The 19,145-nt window shown below is 45.4% G+C and overlaps 2 protein-coding genes across 2 annotated transcripts in view; one reads left to right on the top strand and one right to left on the bottom strand.

Annotated features, from left to right (window-relative positions):
- FBXL13 (F-box and leucine rich repeat protein 13) overlaps positions 1-19,145 on the bottom strand; it is a 395,640-nt gene that overhangs the window by 91,031 nt on the left and 285,464 nt on the right. Inside the window, exon 12 of the mRNA XM_069765120.1 lies at positions 9,307-9,436. Coding sequence (XP_069621221.1) covers positions 9,307-9,436 — 130 coding nt within the window. The remainder of the gene's footprint in view (positions 1-9,306; positions 9,437-19,145) is intronic.
- Positions 9,205-19,145, top strand: part of LRRC17 (leucine rich repeat containing 17) — a 59,653-nt gene continuing 49,712 nt past the window's right edge. Inside the window, exon 1 of the mRNA XM_069765122.1 lies at positions 9,205-9,366. The gene's annotated coding sequence lies outside the window, so the exon portion shown is untranslated. The remainder of the gene's footprint in view (positions 9,367-19,145) is intronic.

The following is a 19,145-nucleotide window of genomic DNA, read 5'->3' as shown; positions in this document are numbered from 1 at the left end:
ACGTCAATTCATTTTTGACTACGGTGCAAGAAACACTGGCTGCCCCACTTGTGATTTGCACAAAAAAAGCGCAACATGTAGTGATTCAACTTTTTATGATCTGAGGGTGTATCTGATGGTGCTATTTATCAAAGACTTTGTGCACAATGTGGAAAAAGTGTTATGCCATGAAGAAGTGTGCATGAATACATAGAGGGATAGAGAACTTCAAAGAAGGTGAGCCATGAAGATTAGCCAGACGCCCATCCATTTCACAGCCACAACTCATTTCTACAGACTTCCATGTTCTCCAATCTCTCCACACGATACCCTTAGAAATGGCAGTGTCATTATCATGCTTCTGAATAAAAATGTTTTCTCTAAGCTGAGCCCCTGAATAAATAATTGTTCCTCATTGTGCTCCCTGCACAAAATATGTCCCCACGCTGTCCCTCTTATGGTACATGCTGTCCAGACTGCCCTCTGCTTTCATAGTGGGCCCCATCTTCACATTGTTCTCTTACACTGTGTCCCCCTATACTGCCCAGTCTATATACCAATGATGGCAAACCTTTTAGATACAGAGTGACCAAACTGCAACCCAAAACCCACTTACCGTATATACTCGTGTATAAGTCGAGTTTTTCAGCACATTTCTTTGTGCTAAAAATGCCCCCCCCCCCCCCCGGCTTATACACGAGTCACGGTACAAAAAGCCGGCGGAGCAGCGGGTGCCGGGAACTGGCGCACACATCATACTCACCTACCCGCGCCCTGGATGCTGGCACTGCATCTCGTTCCGGCTGCGGCACCTGCCTCCAGCGATTCCTGTGCTCAGCGGTCAGGTGGTAACGCGCATTAAGGTAATGAATATGCACACATCTCCACTCCCATAGGCATGGAGCGCATATTCATCACCTTAATGAGGGGTACCACGTGACCGCTGAGCACAGGAAGAGCTGCAGGCAGGCGTCGGCGGCCGGAAAGGGATGCCGTTCCAGCACCCAGGGGTTGGGTAGGTGAGTATGATGTTTTGGGTTTTTTTTCAATATGAAACATGCACACAGGGATAGGGGATAAGGAGGATGCAGACAGGGATGGAACGGGGGAGGCATTCATACCAGGACAGGGAAGGGGAGGCATGCATACAATGACAGGGACAGGGGAGGAATGCATACAGGGACGGAACAGGGGAGGCATGCATACAAGGATAGGGAAGGGGGAGGCATGCATACAATGACAGGGACAGGGGAGGCATGCAGACAGGGATGGGGAGGCATTCATACCAGGACAGGGAAGGGGGAGCCACGCATAGCAGGACAGGGATGAGGGGACAATGCATACTCGGCATATACTCGAGTCAATAAGCTTAACAAGTTTTCCGTGGCAAAAGTAGGTGCCTCGGCTTATACTTGAGTCGGCTTATACTCGAGTATATACTGTATTTATGGCAAAGTGCCAACACAGCAATTTAATCTGAATACAGAGGTTTTAGTTTAGAAAAAACAACTCGTACAGAGAGCAAGCAGGGGCATCAGAGAGCAGACGGTGCAACAGAGAGCAGGCACAGACAGGAGTAGGGGTACCAGATTGTAGATATAAATTAAAATGCTATCTTGGAATATGATCCCTCCCCCCCGCCCATCCTGGTATATGCCTTCATCCTTGTACATGCCACCCATCCTGGTATATGCCCCCACTTCCTGGTATATGCACCCCATCTTGGTATATGCACCCCATCCTTGTGGTATATGCTTCCTCATCCATGTGGTATATGCCCCCCATCTTTGTGGTATATGCTCCCCCATCCTTCTGGTATATGCTCTCCTCATCCTTGTGGTATATGCTCCACATCCTTGTGTATATGCTGCTCCATCCTTGTGGTATATGCTCCTACATCCATGTATATGCTTTCCCAATCCGTGTATGTGCTCCACCAATCCATGTATATGCTCCACAATTCTTATGGTATATGTGCCCCCATCTTTGAGGTATATGCTCCCCCCCATCCTTGTAGTATATGCTCTCCTATCCTTGTAGTATATGCTCTCCCATCCTTGTATATGCTTCCCCAATCTATATATATGCTCCGTCCATCCTAGTATATGTTCCCAGTCCTTGTATATGCTCTCTTATCCTTGCATATGCCCCCATCCTTGTATATGTCCAACATCCTTGTATATACTTCATCAATCCATGTATATGCTCACTCATCCTTGTATATGCCCCCAATCCATGTATATGCTCCCCCAATCCACATATATGCTCCCCATCCTTGTATTTGATCCCCCATCCTGATATATATGCTCCCATCCTGGCGGCACAGCTGTTGCTCAATGCATAGAAAAACAACACAATAAACATTCCTTCCCACCTTACTTCCTATCCCCCGCCGTGCCATCTTCTGAAGCCAGCAGCTGACTTCAGCGTCCAAACGACAGGTGTGCATGACATCACTGCCATGCGCCCAGTCAGACTTATGCTGAGTCAGCTGCTGGCCGCTGATTGGCCAGCAGCATGTATTGCTGCTCACGAACCCTGCAAGTTCATGCTCTGCAATACACTTCAGCTGGATGTGTGTCCGAGGACACAGATCCTGCTGAAGTAGGTGCTGGTGACATGTGCCCACAGGGAGGGTTCTGCGTGCCCTCTCTGGCATGCGTGCCGTAGGTTCACCATAACTACTGCTCTATATAGTGCTCCCTCACCATAATCCCCCCTCCTCGGCATACTGTCCCTGCCTTTCTGTGGCCTCACACTGTCCCATCATGCTGCCCCCTCTCCATACCACCCTGCCCACAATACCCAATCTCTATTCTGTCCCCCTCACATTTCTCTCATCCTTATACTGTCGCCTCACACTATTTCCCTCAATAGTCTCCTGCCACAATCCCTCCACTCCCCACATTGTTTCCACACTCATCCCCCCTTGCTCTACATACTGTGTCTGAACCGTTCCTCATCTCGCTTCTCATACTGTGTCTGCACCAATCCTCCCTCACTCTTAATACTGTATTCGCAAATATACCCCCTCCCTCCACATACTGTGTCTGCACCCATCCAGCCTCCCCCCGCTCCCCATAATGCACCCCTTCTCTATTTATGGCTATTGAAAAATACAAACGTAACTCAAAAGTTTTCCAGCATATTAAAACTTCTATTGACTGACCGCACTACCTTACTGGCTCTTTCCGTACAAGGTCGTTGTTTCCCAAGTTACTGCTGTACAGGTCCTAAAATGTATCTTCTCTCCTCCTACTGTCCTAAAATCTATCCACCCACGCTCCCCAAGCTGTGTCTGCACCCATTCGCCCATCGCTCCCTTTACTGTGTCCTCAGATTTCTTCCCCTCGCTCTCCATACTGTGTCAGCTCCCTGCATTCCCCACACTGTGTCCGCATCTATCCCCATCGCTCCTCATAGTTTGTCCTCAAATTTCTTCCGCGTTTGCTCTCCATACTGTGCCCACATACACCCCCTGGAATATGCGGTGTGCAGTAGTGAAATGATAAAAGTGAATACCTGTGTCTATAAAATGAAATCATAACTCAATTGATGACTATTTTACGCAGGTATGCTGCAGTAATCAACATTTTGATTTTGTGCATTATTTTGGGGGGAAGATCTTGACATATTCCTAAAAAGATCAAATAAATAAAACATATATCACCAATTATAAAATTCCAACAATAACATTACTTTAAAAGGAGTTTTCCTACTAATATATTCATCACTTATTGAAGGGACAGATAATGTGTGATCAAGAGGGGCTACACTCTGATCTCAAGAGTAGAAGTCACGTCGTTCCCTATATGAATAGATGGATAGTGCACATGTGCAAACTCTGCAATATTCTCTTCTAAGCATCTGCAGGACAATAGCATGCATGCATGACCACCAGTCTCATATACAGTGAATGGAGTGGTAGACACACATGCAGAATACTTCCCAGACACATAGGAAACTTTGGAACCCTTTTCTCAGTGGGAGTCTCAGCGGTCAGAACTGACATGGATATGAAATATATTTAGTGGGAAAAGCACTTTAAGAATATGAAGGAACAATGCTGGAAGGTCCAGGCAAGAATGTAATTACAACAGTACAAGTCTTACTAAAACTTTCTCTGCTATTAGGACTGGTGAGAACGGAGTATTTCAATACTCAACAATGTACAAGCATTTGGTCAGATGCAGGCTTAATTTGTTACAACGTAATGCAGAACAGATCCCTGCTGCCTAGTAAACCACAGAAAAGCGTAGTAATAAAATTAACTTGGCAGCATGTATTCTTTGTACTAGAAGAAAGCCCTCAATTTCATTAAAGTATCTAGATAAACTTTAGTTAAATAAACGGACCTAAGTCTCATACACATGACTGAATTCGGAACCTTGTGGTTATGTACTACATGCGCTCATAGGCATGAGGTCCAACGGTATGTGCACACGTTAACAATTTGGCTCCAAATTTCTGCATCTCCTGGCAGTAAAAAACATCGTAAAATAGGCATGTTTTTAACGTATTTTTTTACATGTGTTTTTGTTGCAAATTTTTCCTTACTTATTAGTATGGTGAAATTGTAAGAAGATGGAAGTGTTGTCATCATTCCCCCTTCAAGTCGTGTACTGTTATGATGCATAATGTATATTCTGGCATGTGTTATTAGTGTTAGTTGTGTAATTTGCCCAGCAACAGGTAGTGAGTAGGTATGGATAGAGTTAAGAGTTGGAACCAGCCCAGAGAGTGAGGGGCTATGTAGCAAGATCAGAGAGGATGACCTTGTAGTGAGTCAGACAGGGAGTAGCTTGCAGCTAGAGCAGACCTTTGGTCTGAGTACTCAGCACAGCCGCATGAGTCAGGTGTCCCCAAAGTGAGTTGAGTGGAGACCGAGGCAACGGATAGCCTGATCCTGAGCGGAGAAAGGAAAAGTGACAGGAGGACAGAGTGATTTACCGGAGACAGGTCCTGAGACAGAACGCCTAGCAGTACGGCCCCAAGTTTATAACTCAGAGAGGTCAGGGCCAGGACAGAACAGAGAATGCGAGACAATAGAGTGCCCCAGGCCGGAGAAGCTAAGTACCAACCATATTGGAAAACTAGTTCCCTTCGCGGAACCATGGTTTCAGAATAGGACTCTCACTAACTGGACTGTAGTACTGAGCTAGGCTGTGGTGTAGACGGAGAACATGAGGCTGTAACAAGTGAACTTGAAGAAGTAAAGAGATCGTGTGTCAAAATGTTCCATAAATGTTTGTGAAGTTATTCACCCACTATCTATTGTACATAGTTCCCACAAAGTTATTGTTAATCAAAATACTGTTTATTTTTGAGTGGTGGTCTCCCTCATCGAACTGTTCAACGTCCACTCATGGCCAGCCAAAGTCACCGGCATCTTGCAGCCTGCAAGGACGTATTGCCCCTTCAGACGAAGCCCACACACCCAGTCAGGACCCCCACCTTCATATAACCTGCGGGGATGTAAGAGATGAGCACCTCACCCACGGCTGCCGCCCGGAGCCATGCTGCAAAATCAAAAAACGCTGAAAGAATTGACATGCAGCAGACAAATCTGCAAGTCAAAAATAAGCAACATGTGCATGAGTCTTCAGGATTCTCATTCACTTTGCTGGCATCAGGAAAGCCTTCAGGTTTTGTGACAAAACTGAGCAGAAAAGAACACACCAAAAACACAACAGCCCAATCGGTAATGTGCTACAATCTGAATGTTTCCCTGACAAAAATATTATAATGGAGGTGAATTAATAAACCAATATGCTACAAAAATTCTCAGAAACATCACAAGACAAAGTGGAGACATTCCTACGCTCATTGCATGCAGTTGAATATGCTTTGGAATTCTTATCAGGAATAATCACATCTTAAACAACATGGCCAATGACAACAGTGACTTTCTCGCTAAGTGCAATGTCCTCCTTGGACAATAAACTTGCTGTAGAATAATTGGGAAAACTGACAAGGCCATTTAAAGTTCATTACTTCGAAATTGTACAGATATACTTATTCCAATTGCCAATTAACTCAACATGGTCTGTACATGCAATTTCCATTTATCCTCATTACACAATAGCATGAGAATGCTAGCAATAAAGGAGCATACTGGGAGTCTGCAGTTGGAATTTCTAATTTTATACGAAAATGTAACCTAAAATTCTTGTGTAGTTTAGTTAGTTGGAAAAAAACCTCCACATTTACTTCCAGTACAGTTGGTCTCTCTTTTTTTTTTTAACCTTTAGGTCATCAATATCAGATCGTGGGGGGTTGGTACCCCCACAATCAGCTGTTAGCAAGTCCTGCAGTGGCAGGAAGTAAGTTGTAAGGAGCACAGCTCTGTACCTTGTGCAATAGCCATTCTTACGTACTGCAGCTCAGGTCCTGTTTACTTCCATAGGAGTTGCATCTGAGAACAGCCATTACACAGTGTACATAGATGTGGTGTTCTGGTTCTACAAATTGTGTACTTCTTGTGACTCCCAGGACACAGTAATCGCTGATTGTAGGGGTGCTGATGCCCATAAATCTGATATTGATGCTAAGGATAGGCCATCTATAGCAAATTCCTGAGCAACCACTTTTAAATATTCTATGACACGTAAATGTAAACCGTTCAGTTCATTTCTATCACTTTATTAATGCCATGTGTCTACTTCTAAAGAGCTAAATTGCTGGTACAATGTGAAGCCCAGCAGATTTACTTAATCTAGAATAATAAAACACAAAGGGAGCACACATTAAAGGAGTCACAACAGATTTCTAGGAGCAGAAACCACACTAAAAATGAAGCAATATCTGCTTTAAATTAACAATGAGATAACCAGATAAAATTACACATAATGGCTATGTACAAGTAACTGCTCTGTAGGGCATAACTGGAAGCTCCAGGGCACCAATGTAAATTCTGTACCACAGCACCCAACTACCATGTGCCATTTATTATACGGATGTCTTCCTGTGAGGCATATTCATTTAGGCACCAGGAGCCAGGAGCCACGCAACAGCACCGGACCATAGCTCCTTGGTTCACATGTGCTTATGTTTGGCGGACGTCTCACATTTCAAAAACATAATGATACTTTTACTGACAGTCTATATTACCCCTCAATTTGTTTGATAGGAAACGGAATTTTTTGTTGCCCCCGAAGGACAATAAACCTGCCCTGTTCTAGCTGTATTCTGCTAAATCACTGGTCCTGAGTAAAATCAATAATAAGCGGTGATTTCCTTCATGGTAATATACAACTAATATGAGTGATATTTGAATGGTATCAGTGCCTCTTGTATGATCCAGTATTAAACATAGGGAGAATGCTGCAAAAACAAACAAAAAACAGCACAATATTCTCCATTTTCCAACCCACACACTAGTAATACTATTGAATGGTTTAAGCTGAAGGATGGCTTAGGAATAGCACACTCGGGAATGGCTTAGTAGGGGCAGATTCCCATGGAAAGCATACATTTTTGGGTCCCCACACTATTTACTGTTTTCTGGTCTGGCATATGGTATAACACAGAGCAGGGAACCCATTGTTCCTGACTATTCTCATTTCAGCATGTAATAAATGCACTTTAGCATTGGGTCGTCATTCCCTACTCCCTGTGAGGGCATTGTCAGGGTCTGGATATCCATTTCATAGTGTACTAAATGTGTGTTTAATGCCAGCCATTCACATTGGATGTCTATTGTCAGAATGAAGCTTCGGCCTGCGGCTCAGCCGACAATCTTCCCGGCTGGCTCTCCCATACACCAGAGCGCTCATCCGGCCGGGAATTCCTGTGTTTTCTATGAGAAAGCCATCACCAGACATGTCTGGAAACGACTTATCGGGAGAACAAAACAACTGACAGTCCAAAATCAGACGTGCATGATCGCTATATCCCCCACATGAGGACCATTTGTCGGGGCCCTCATATGATAAGACTGCAGGCCGTGCCTGTCGATATTGAAGAGTTCGGTTGACATTAGTCTATTTTGTATGTAGGCCTTTAGATTGTATTTATGTTTCTCTATTATGTTACTAACTATATGTAAAAAGCTGTTGAAACGCAGCTAGGATGCATAGAAAAAGTCAGTGAGCCCTGCTGATCCCACCTGCTCACTGCTGACTAGCCTATTTGTACAGTCTGAATACTGCATACAATAATCTCTATTGTTCTCAATTTATGTGTTTCAATGAACAATCACATATGACTGTATTAAGATGACTGTGAAGAAAATAGAAAAATATTTAGAATTGAGAGTCCTCAGTGGTTGATACCTTTTGATGGCTAACTGAAAAGATGGTAACAAATTGCAAGCTTTCGAGACTAGTCAGGTCTCTTCATCAGGCAAAGACTAAAACAAATTCTGAAGAATCACATATTTATGCACAACATAGTATAGAAAAAAAAGAAGGGAAAAACCATGGATAAGACAGGTGACATGAAGCAGAATTACCATGAGTGATAAACAGTTATATATGTGATTCTTCAGAATTTGTTTTAGTCTTTGCCTGATGAAGAGACCTGAGTAGTCTCGAAAGCTTGTAATTTGTTACCATCTTTTCAGTTAGCCATTAAAAGGTATCAACCACCGAGGACTCTCAATTCTAAATATTTTTCTATCTACTGGCTAACACAGTACCAAGATATATTTCTTTCCTGTGTGAAGAAAATAGTAATTTATCAATGGGAAAGCTTACTTAGAAGTTCACAGATTTTACCCTTATAGATTTAAGAAAAGTAACCATCTAAAATAAGCACTTGTGGATCTAGATAGAAACAAAAAGGTAAAAAATAGCTCTGTCTACCAAACATTAGAAAAGATTTCCGTCAACGAAATGTACAAGACATTTTACATTTACATTCGGATTTCATCAAACTCGGCACAGCAGCAGTAAGGTTTCCTGACCCTTTGTTACATCACCTTCACCGGGAATAGAATCCTTCATTTAACTTTAAAGAAAAGACTTTGTTTGGATTTTCCGTAGTTTTATGTTTTGTTTTTCTTATTATATTTTGTAAACTTGTATTTCAAAAAGAAGTCAATGTGAATTCATAACAAAGGAGAAGAGATTTGGAGTAAAGATGAGAGCTTTTTTTCATGACCCAGTAAGTCTTAGCTGTTTATAAGCATGACACTGCCTTGGAATCCAGCCAGTTCATATAGTGCTGTGCCTAAGGAGAGCCTAAGCAGCTGCAGCCTTGTAATCCAAAACCGCTCAAGTTTCCTAAAGGACCAGCACTAGTAGGATGCACAATGAGAGCAAGACACAGTTCTTCGCTCCAAGGATTCCCTTTCTGTGTGCACGAAGAGAAAGCCAACAGACCAACCTGAGTGCAGCCGGACAGATCCAAGTAGATGATCTTGTGACATCCTTTTCCAGATCCCAGGTACTGTAAGCCTTTGTCTGTAAACTTTCGACTGTAAGCTACACTGAGATACTGCAGGTTGAGCAGGTATCTAATAAGAAGACCAGACAACAGAGACAAAGTAATACATTAATCATGATTTATGAAAAGCTTTGTATATGTAGAAGCAGAAACCACCAGTTTCTTGCTCATTGCACAAAGTAGAAACTTGAATGCTTCTCGGATAGGGCTGGAAATGCATTTAATGTAGGCACACCAACTCCTAGCCTCTGGTGTTCTGACAAATGTGATGGTTTGCAGAAATCAACTTCAGATGCAATTCTCTGCAGTGTGATCAGCAGAGGAGGAGAAGGTTCACACAGGAGAATTCTTCTCAAATTTGGTCAAAGTTGTACAACTAGTAAGTAAATAGAAAAACAAGATCTACTAGGATTTCTTTATAACCTCCTTCTGTGCCAGGGGAGCCAGCATTTCCTAGAGCCACTAGTCGCTGCCAAAACACCTCTTGCTCACTTCTTTGCGCCTTGATGTATCCTTAAAGAAACATCACCAAGTTGTATAAGGTTTGCTAGTGACTACCAGGAGACCACGGATGTTTGAATGGTATCATGAGCTATAACTGATTAACTATACACATTTGTGTACCCTGCAATTCTCGGTCTTGTCTTGTGGAGGATGTGATCTTCAGCAGCTGTATTATTACTACATGAGATACATGTACACCCCTTACCTCATTATTATTATTGTTGAAAAAAAAAAAAAATTTAAGTGTGTTCGGTCAAGGAATGATTTTGTGGTTCGGAAATCTACATTTTTACTCTGGATATAGTTTGCAAATATATTTTGAATTAGAATTGAAACAGTTTATTGAACTGGTTGTAATATGTAATAAAGAACAGTAGTGAATGATTAAAAGGTATTATCTATTAATTATAATCTATCCATTAAAGAGAACCTGACAGTTGATACATGGCGCCCAATCATGTATCAGCCACAGGCTGTATTACTTTAGCCAGGTACGATTGACCTTGAAATGCTGCGGAATTTCAGAGAAAAACAATTTTAATAACTGCAGTGGACAAAGCCGCTCTATTCAACAGTCGGACAGGCGGGTCCAAGGCGGCTTCTGCCTGCCCGCTCACAGGTCTCAGCTTATATGCATACACAGGCAGACACCTGTCAATCCAGGCGGAGAGAAACCACAGGAAAGTTGCCTATCCAACTAGTCTACAGCATGGCCTGGGCCCCTGCGGCTAGTAAAAGTATATTTTTATCTGAAACGCCCCAGTGTTTCAGAGTCAAACATGCATGGCTGAGATCGCACAGCCAGTGTCTGATATGCGCTGCCCACGGTTTGGGCATCATGTCTGAGATCTCAGGTTCTCATTAACCACCATATACTGTTCAACCGTAACATTAAAACTACAGGCCCATTGTGCAGGTTCTCCTCATGGTGCCAAAACAGATTTGCACCACAGAAGCAAAGACTCCAGAAGTCCTATGAAGGTATCCTATGTTATCTGAGACCTAGACGTTAGCAGCAGAGGATTTTAGTCCTGTACACTGTGAGGCGGGACCTCCAGTGAACAGATTATTTTTTCCAGCACAAACCACTGATGCTTGACTGAATTGAGATCTGGGATTTTCAGAGGCCAATCCAACACATCAAAAAAATTTCGGGAAAAGAGTTCAAAGTGATATGACTCATTATCCTGCTGCAAAAGACCACAGCCATTATGGAATACCACTTACATGAAGGGGTATAATTAGTCTGCAACAATGCTTAGGCATGTATTAAATATCAAAATAACATATACATGAAGTGCAAGGACCCAAGATTTCCCAGAAAAATATTGCCCAGAGAATTACACTACCTCAGTTAGCTTGCCTTCTTACTATTTTTCATCATGGTGCCATCTCTTTCCAAGGGAAACAATTAACATATATATATTTTTATTGCTCCATGGTCTAGTTCTGATGTTCATCTGACCATTGTAGGGTCGTTTGGCAATTCTAAGGCATCAGCACTGATGCTCCAATAGGTCTGCAAGTACTAAACTCCATATGCCGTAAGCTGCGGTAGACTTTCTTTCATGGCCTGCATTCACTTTTCAGCAATTGGTGCTACAGTAGCTATTCTGTGGAATTTGACCAGGAGGGCTAGTCTTTGCACCCAACAAGCAGTACGAGCCTGGGATGTTCATGACCCTGTCGCCAGTTCACCAGTTGTTACATTAGACCACTTTTTATAGAGACTGACCACTGTACAACAGGAATACCACACAAGACCTGTCATTTTGGAGATAACGCAGTCCTCTAGTTATCATAATTTGGCTATTGTCAAAGTAGCCCAACATCAAGATTTAAGCATTAACTTGCGGCCAAACATATCCCACACCTTAGCATTGTCATGAGATAATGTTATTCAACTGTCCCTGTCATTGGCTTTAATATGATGGCAGATGGATGCAGGGCCGTATTTGCCACTAGGCACTTGAGGGCACGTGCCTAGGGCGGGATAATGCGGGGGGCGGCACCTGAGCAAGGTTTTTTTTTATTATTTATTTAAGTCCTGGGTCACCTCCCTCCAGTCCGTGAGCCATGCATACAGGAGGGGGGAATATGAGCCATGCATACAGGAGGGGGGAATATGAGCCATGCATACAGGAGGGTGGGTGAATATGAGCCATGCATACAGGAGGGGGGGTGAATATGAGCCATGCATACAGGAGGGGGGAATATGAGCCATGCACACAGGAGGGGGGGAATATGAGCCATGCACACAGGAGGGGGGGAATATGAGCCATGCATACAGGAGGGGGGAATATGAGCCATGCATACAGGAGGGAGGGAATATGAGCCATGCATACAGGAGGAGGGGAATATGAGCCATGCATACAGGAGGGAGGAATATGAGCCATGCATACAGGAGGGGGGGAATATGAGCCATGCAGACAGGTGGGGGGGAATATGAGCCATGCATATGGGATGAGCCATGCATTCGGGGGGGAATATGATCCATGCACACAGGAGGGGGGGAATATGAGCCATGCATATGGGATGGGAGGAAGATGAGCCATGCATACAGGAAGGGGGGATATGAGCCATGCATACAGGAGGGGGAATATGAGCCATGCATACAGGAGGGAGGGTGAATATGAGCCATGCATTCAGGAGGGGGGTGAATATGAGCCATGCATACAGGAGGGGGGGTGAATATGAGCCATGCATACAGGAGGGGGGAATATGAGCCATGCATACAGGAGGGGGGGGATATGAGCCATGCACACAGGAGGGGGGAATATGAGCCATGCATACAGGAGGGGGGGAGGAATATGAGCCATGCATACAGGAGGGAGGCAATATGAGCCATGCATACAGGAGGGGGGGAATATGAGCCATGCATACAGGAGGGGGGAATATGAGCCATGCATACAGGAGGGGGGGAATATTAGCCATGCAGACAGGTGGGGGGGAATATGAGCCATGCATATGGGATGAGCCATGCATACAGGGGGAATATGATCCATGCACACAGGAGGGGGGGAATATGAGCCATGCATATGGGATGGGAGGAAGATGAGCCATGCATACAGGAAGGGGGGATATGAGCCATGCATACAGGAGGGGGGATATAAGCCATGCATATGGGATGGGAGGGAGATGAGCCATGCATACTGGAGGGGGGGAATATGAGCCATGCATATGGGATGGGAGGGAGATGAGCCATGCATACTGGAGGGGGGGAATATGAGCCATGCATACAGGAGGGGGGGAATATGAGCCATGCATACAGGAGGGGGGAATATGAGCCATGCACACAGGAGGGGGGGGGGGGGGAATATGAGCCATGCATACAGGAGGGGGGAATATGAGCCATGCACACAGGAGGGGGGGAATATGAGCCATGCATACAGGAGGGGGGAATATGAGCCATGCATACAGGAGGGAGGGAATATGAGCCATGCATACAGGAGGAGGGGAATATGAGCCATGCATACAGGAGGGGGGAATATGAGCCATGCATACAGGAGGGGGGGAATATGAGCCATGCATATGGGATGAGCCATGCATACGGGGGGGAATATGATCCATGCACACAGGAGGGGGGGAATATGAGCCAGGCATATGGGATGGGAGGAAGATGAGCCATGCATACAGGAAGGGGGGATATGAGCCATGCACACAGGAGGGGGAATATGAGCCATGCATACAGGAGGGAGGGTGAATATGAGCCATGTATACAGGAGGGGGGTGAATATGAGCCATGCATACAGGAGGGGGGGTGAATATGAGCCATGCATACAGGAGGGGGGAATATGAGCCATGCATACAGGAGGGGGGGAATATGAGCCATGCACACAGGAGGGGGGGAATATGAGCCATGCATACAGGAGGGGGGGAATATGAGCCATGCATACAGGAGGGAGGGAATATGAGCCATGCATACAGGAGGGGGGAATATGAGCCATGCATACAGGAGGGGGGAATATGAGCCATGCATACAGGAGGGGGGGGGGAATATGAGCCATGCAGACAGGTGGGGGGGAATATGAGCCATGCATATGGGATGAGCCATGCATACGGGGGGGAATATGATCCATGCACACAGGAGGGGGGGGAATATGAGCCATGCATATGGGATGGGAGGAAGATGAGCCATGCATACAGGAAGGGGGGATATGAGCCATGCATACAGGAGGGGGGATATAAGCCATGCATATGGGATGGGAGGGAGATGAGCCATGCATACTGGAGGGGGGGAATATGAGCCATGCATATGGGATGGGAGGGAGATGAGCCATGCATACAGGAGCGGGGAATATGAGCCATGCACACAGGAGGGGGGGGAATATGAGCCATGCATACAGGAGGGGGGAATATGAGCCATGCACACAGGAGGGGGGGAATATGAGCCATGCATACAGGAGGGGGGAATATGAGCCATGCATACAGGAGGGAGGGAATATGAGCCATGCATACAGGAGGAGGGGAATATGAGCCATGCATACAGGAGGGGGGAATATGAGCCATGCATACAGGAGGGGGGGAATATGAGCCATGCAGACAGGTGGGGGGGGAATATGAGCCATGCATATGGGATGAGCCATGCATACGGGGGGGAATATGATCCATGCACACAGGAGGGGGGAATATGAGCCATGCATATGGGATGGGAGGAAGATGAGCCATGCATACAGGAAGGGGGGATATGAGCCATGCATACAGGAGGGGGAATATGAGCCATGCATACAGGAGGGAGGGTGAATATGAGCCATGTATACAGGAGGGGGGTGAATATGAGCCATGCATACAGGAGGGGGGGTGAATATGAGCCATGCATACAGGAGGGGGGAATATGAGCCATGCATACAGGAGGGGGGGAATATGAGCCATGCACACAGGAGGGGGGGAATATGAGCCATGCATACAGGAGGGGGGGAATATGAGCCATGCATACAGGAGGGAGGGAATATGAGCCATGCATACAGGAGGGGGGAATATGAGCCATGCATACAGGAGGGGGGAATATGAGCCATGCATACAGGAGGGGGGGGGGGAATATGAGCCATGCAGACAGGTGGGGGGGGAATATGAGCCATGCATATGGGATGAGCCATGCATACGGGGGGGAATATGATCCATGCACACAGGAGGGGGGGGAATATGAGCCATGCATATGGGATGGGAGGAAGATGAGCCATGCATACAGGAAGGGGGGATATGAGCCATGCATACAGGAGGGGGGGAATATGAGCCATGCATATGGGATGGGAGGGAGTTGAGCCATGCATACAGGAGGGGGGATATAAGCCATGCATATGGGATGGGAGGGAGATGAGCCATGCATACTGGAGGGGGGGAATATGAGCCATGCATATGGGATGGGAGGGAGATGAGCCATGCATACAGGAGGGGGGAATATGAGCCATGCACACAGGAGGGGGGGGGAATATGAGCCATGCATACAGGAGGGGGGAATATGAGCCATGCACACAGGAGGGGGGGAATATGAGCCATGCATACAGGAGGGGGGAATATGAGCCATGCATACAGGAGGGAGGGAATATGAGCCATGCATACAGGAGGAGGGGAATATGAGCCATGCATACAGGAGGGGGGAATATGAGCCATGCATACAGGAGGGGGGGAATATGAGCCATGCAGACAGGTGGGGGGGGAATATGAGCCATGCATATGGGATGAGCCATGCATACGGGGGGGAATATGATCCATGCACACAGGAGGGGGGAATATGAGCCATGCATATGGGATGGGAGGAAGATGAGCCATGCATACAGGAAGGGGGGATATGAGCCATGCATACAGGAGGGGGAATATGAGCCATGCATACAGGAGGGAGGGTGAATATGAGCCATGCATACAGGAGGGGGGGGTGAATATGAGCCATGCATACAGGAGGGGGGAATATGAGCCATGCATACAGGAGGGGGGGAATATGAGCCATGCACACAGGAGGGGGGGAATATGAGCCATGCATACAGGAGGGGGGGAATATGAGCCATGCATACAGGAGGGAGGGAATATGAGCCATGCATACAGGAGGGGGGAATATGAGCCATGCATACAGGAGGGGGGGGGGAATATGAGCCATGCAGACAGGTGGGGGGGGAATATGAGCCATGCATATGGGATGAGCCATGCATACGGGGGGGAATATGATCCATGCACACAGGAGGGGGGGGAATATGAGCCATGCATATGGGATGGGAGGAAGATGAGCCATGCATACAGGAAGGGGGGATATGAGCCATGCATACAGGAGGGGGGGAATATGAGCCATGCATATGGGATGGGAGGGAGTTGAGCCATGCATACAGGAGGGGGGATATGAGCCATGCATACAGGATGGGGGGGAGATGAGCCATGCATACAAGATGGGAGGGTGCATTATACAGTATTGCGCATCATGTGGGGTCATTATATAGGATGGAGAATCATGTGTGGCCATTATACAGTATGGAGCATCATGTATGGCCATTATACAGTATGGAGCATCAAGTGTGGCCATTATACAGTATTGAGCATTATGTGTGGCCATTATACACTATGGAGCATCATGTGTGGCCATTATACAGTATGGAGCATCATGTGGGATCATTATACAGTATGGAGATCTGTGTGTGGCCATTATACAGTATGGAGCATCATGTGTGGCCGTTATACAGTATTGAGTATCATGTGTGGCCATTATACAGTATTGAGCATCATGTGTGGCCATTATACAGTATTGAGCATCATGTGTGGCCATTATACAGTATGAAGCATCATGTGTAGCCATTATACAGTATGGAGCACTGTGTGGCCGTTATACAGTATTGATCATCATGTGTGGCCATTATACAGTATTGAGCATCATGTGGCCATTATAAAGTATGCAGCATCATGTGTGGTCATTATACAGTATTGAGCATCATGTGGGATCATTATACAGTATGGAGCACTGTGTGGCCGTTATACAGTATTGAGCATCATGTGTGGCCATTATACAGTATGCAGCATCATGTGGGCCATTATACAGTATTGAGCATCATGTGGGATCATTATACAGTATGGAGCACTGTGTGGCAGTTATACAGTATTGAGCATCATGTGTGGCCATTATACAGAATGGAGCACTGTGTGGCTGTTATACAGTATTGAGCATCATGTGTGGCCGTTATACAGCATTGAGCATTATGTGTGGCCATTATACAGTATGGTCCACTGTGTGGCCATATTTTTTTGTTATAATTATTGTATATGAAACAGTGTGATCAGCAGTGCTAAATGGGTGTGGTTGGGATGTGGATATGGGTGTGACTAGTTGTAAAATGGGTGTGGTCAGAGGCGTGGCCTAAAATTTGCCGCGGCGCACTATGCGCACCACAAACTTTATACCTCTTTCCCTTCTTCAAAAGTTGGGAGGTATGGTACCACATTTGCCAGATCATGGCAAGTGCCGCAAATCCCATAGGGAATGAATGAGGCCGAACACAGTGTTGCCATAAGTGATCCGTTATGTGGCAGATGCAGAAAAACTGCTGGATCTGCTGCAAAAGGCGACTTTCACATCAGCGATTCTTGCCAAAGTCACTGCCGATAGTGTCATACTCACCAAAGGGGGAAGCAGCGCTAAAAGTGCCTAGGGCGGCAGAAACTCTAAATACGGCCCTGGATGGATGTAAATGTGAAGGTTTCTTTTGAGAATGTTTTTATGACTGTGTTTAATTGCCATGGCATATATCCCATTCTGTAGACATTAATACTATTTTTGGCATACTATACCTATAAAAATGACACCAGGCTGCTGTGCATGTGGAACATTTGTATGCTATGTTTATTCCATATCTGTGGATGGTCTGTAGTAAGAAATTCAAAGGTGGTGCATTACCAGTAATGTAGACACATAAACAATTTTGTATTAGTCTGAATACAAGGATGTTTTGTGCATTTTACAAAGTTTTCTATGAAACCAATGTACTATAATTTAAGGCTCGCTCACACTGCCATATATTCTCCCATACGAGACAATCGGTTCAATTGTGCTAATGTCACTCAGCTCAGCTCAGAGAGATTGATCCGAGTGTCACCTTGGTGTGATCCAATTCTCTCACAAGAGAAAATCATAGCACATGTGTGAAGAAGATGGAGAATTTAATCTCTCCACCTTCTCCATTCTCTGTGCACATACATTAGACTGTACTCGGATGCACCCACAGCATGCTGCAATTGTTTTCTCGTGACAAATCGGCATGAGAAAAAATAATCACAGATCTGCACTGCACCGTAGTATAACATTGGGCCCAGTGCTATCCGATAAAACATTGGATAGCACTCGTCCGAATTATACGCTAATGCGAGCGAGCCCTAAAACGGAGTTTACACTTGTCACAACGCAAGTTAAGGGTGACCAAAGCTCCAATTCACTTCCAACTTCAAACTTCAACATGGGGGATGTAAATTCTGCATAGACAAACGAAAATTATATGGATAGCGCATTGGACTTCTAATTTAAAGGTTCTGGATTGATAATGCCAGAGATGATTACTAACTAGACTGTGGAATGTGTGGGGGTAGAGGGACAAGTGACTGAAGCCCCGATGACTAAACAAATAAGACTAAAATTACGAGACAGCCAAGAGGTGCTTAGAAATCTTATTGTTAGTGACAATACTCCTATGAATTTGCTGGAAGCAGATGTGTTGAGTGCTATCCAGGCCACCATACAGTATTCTCTTGAGGGTATTACAGTCACAAATCCCCTCTCAGATAAACACTTGTGTAAGATTTAAGAAATGGTGTATATGACAAAAGCAGTGAAAGTAACACCTGACACCAAAATGTCTGAGAATGGGGAAATGAGACTGGTGCCAGACACCGTTTGGGCAAAGGGAAAAACAGATGTGGGTCGGCAGCCCATTGCCCCGATCATGAAAAAAATTAAAAGAGGGAGCCACTCCTCCTTGTTTGGAGCGGTGCCCCCTTAAGCCTAGCCAAATCAATGGCCCTGAGCAGGGATATTAAAGAGTATGTTAAGGCAGGGGTTCTGGTGCAAAGATCTTCCCCCTGCAACACCCCTTTGTATCCCATTAAGGAAAAAGGGACCCAAGGGTTTCCCTGACACTTACAGAATGGTTCATGACTTAAGGGCTATTAATAATGTTACAGAGAGTGTGACCTCAATTGTCCCTAATACACACACCGTACTGTCACAGATCCCAGCGACGTCAAAATGTTTCACAGTCATTGATTTGGCAAATGCATTCTTCTCTGTACCCCTACACCCCAATTGTCAA

This window comes from Ranitomeya imitator, chromosome 4, assembly GCF_032444005.1.
Source record: "Ranitomeya imitator isolate aRanImi1 chromosome 4, aRanImi1.pri, whole genome shotgun sequence".
Classification (NCBI taxonomy): domain Eukaryota; kingdom Metazoa; phylum Chordata; class Amphibia; order Anura; family Dendrobatidae; genus Ranitomeya; species Ranitomeya imitator.
Note: the sequence above shows the minus strand (reverse complement) of the source record. Positions and strands in the feature narration are given on the sequence as shown.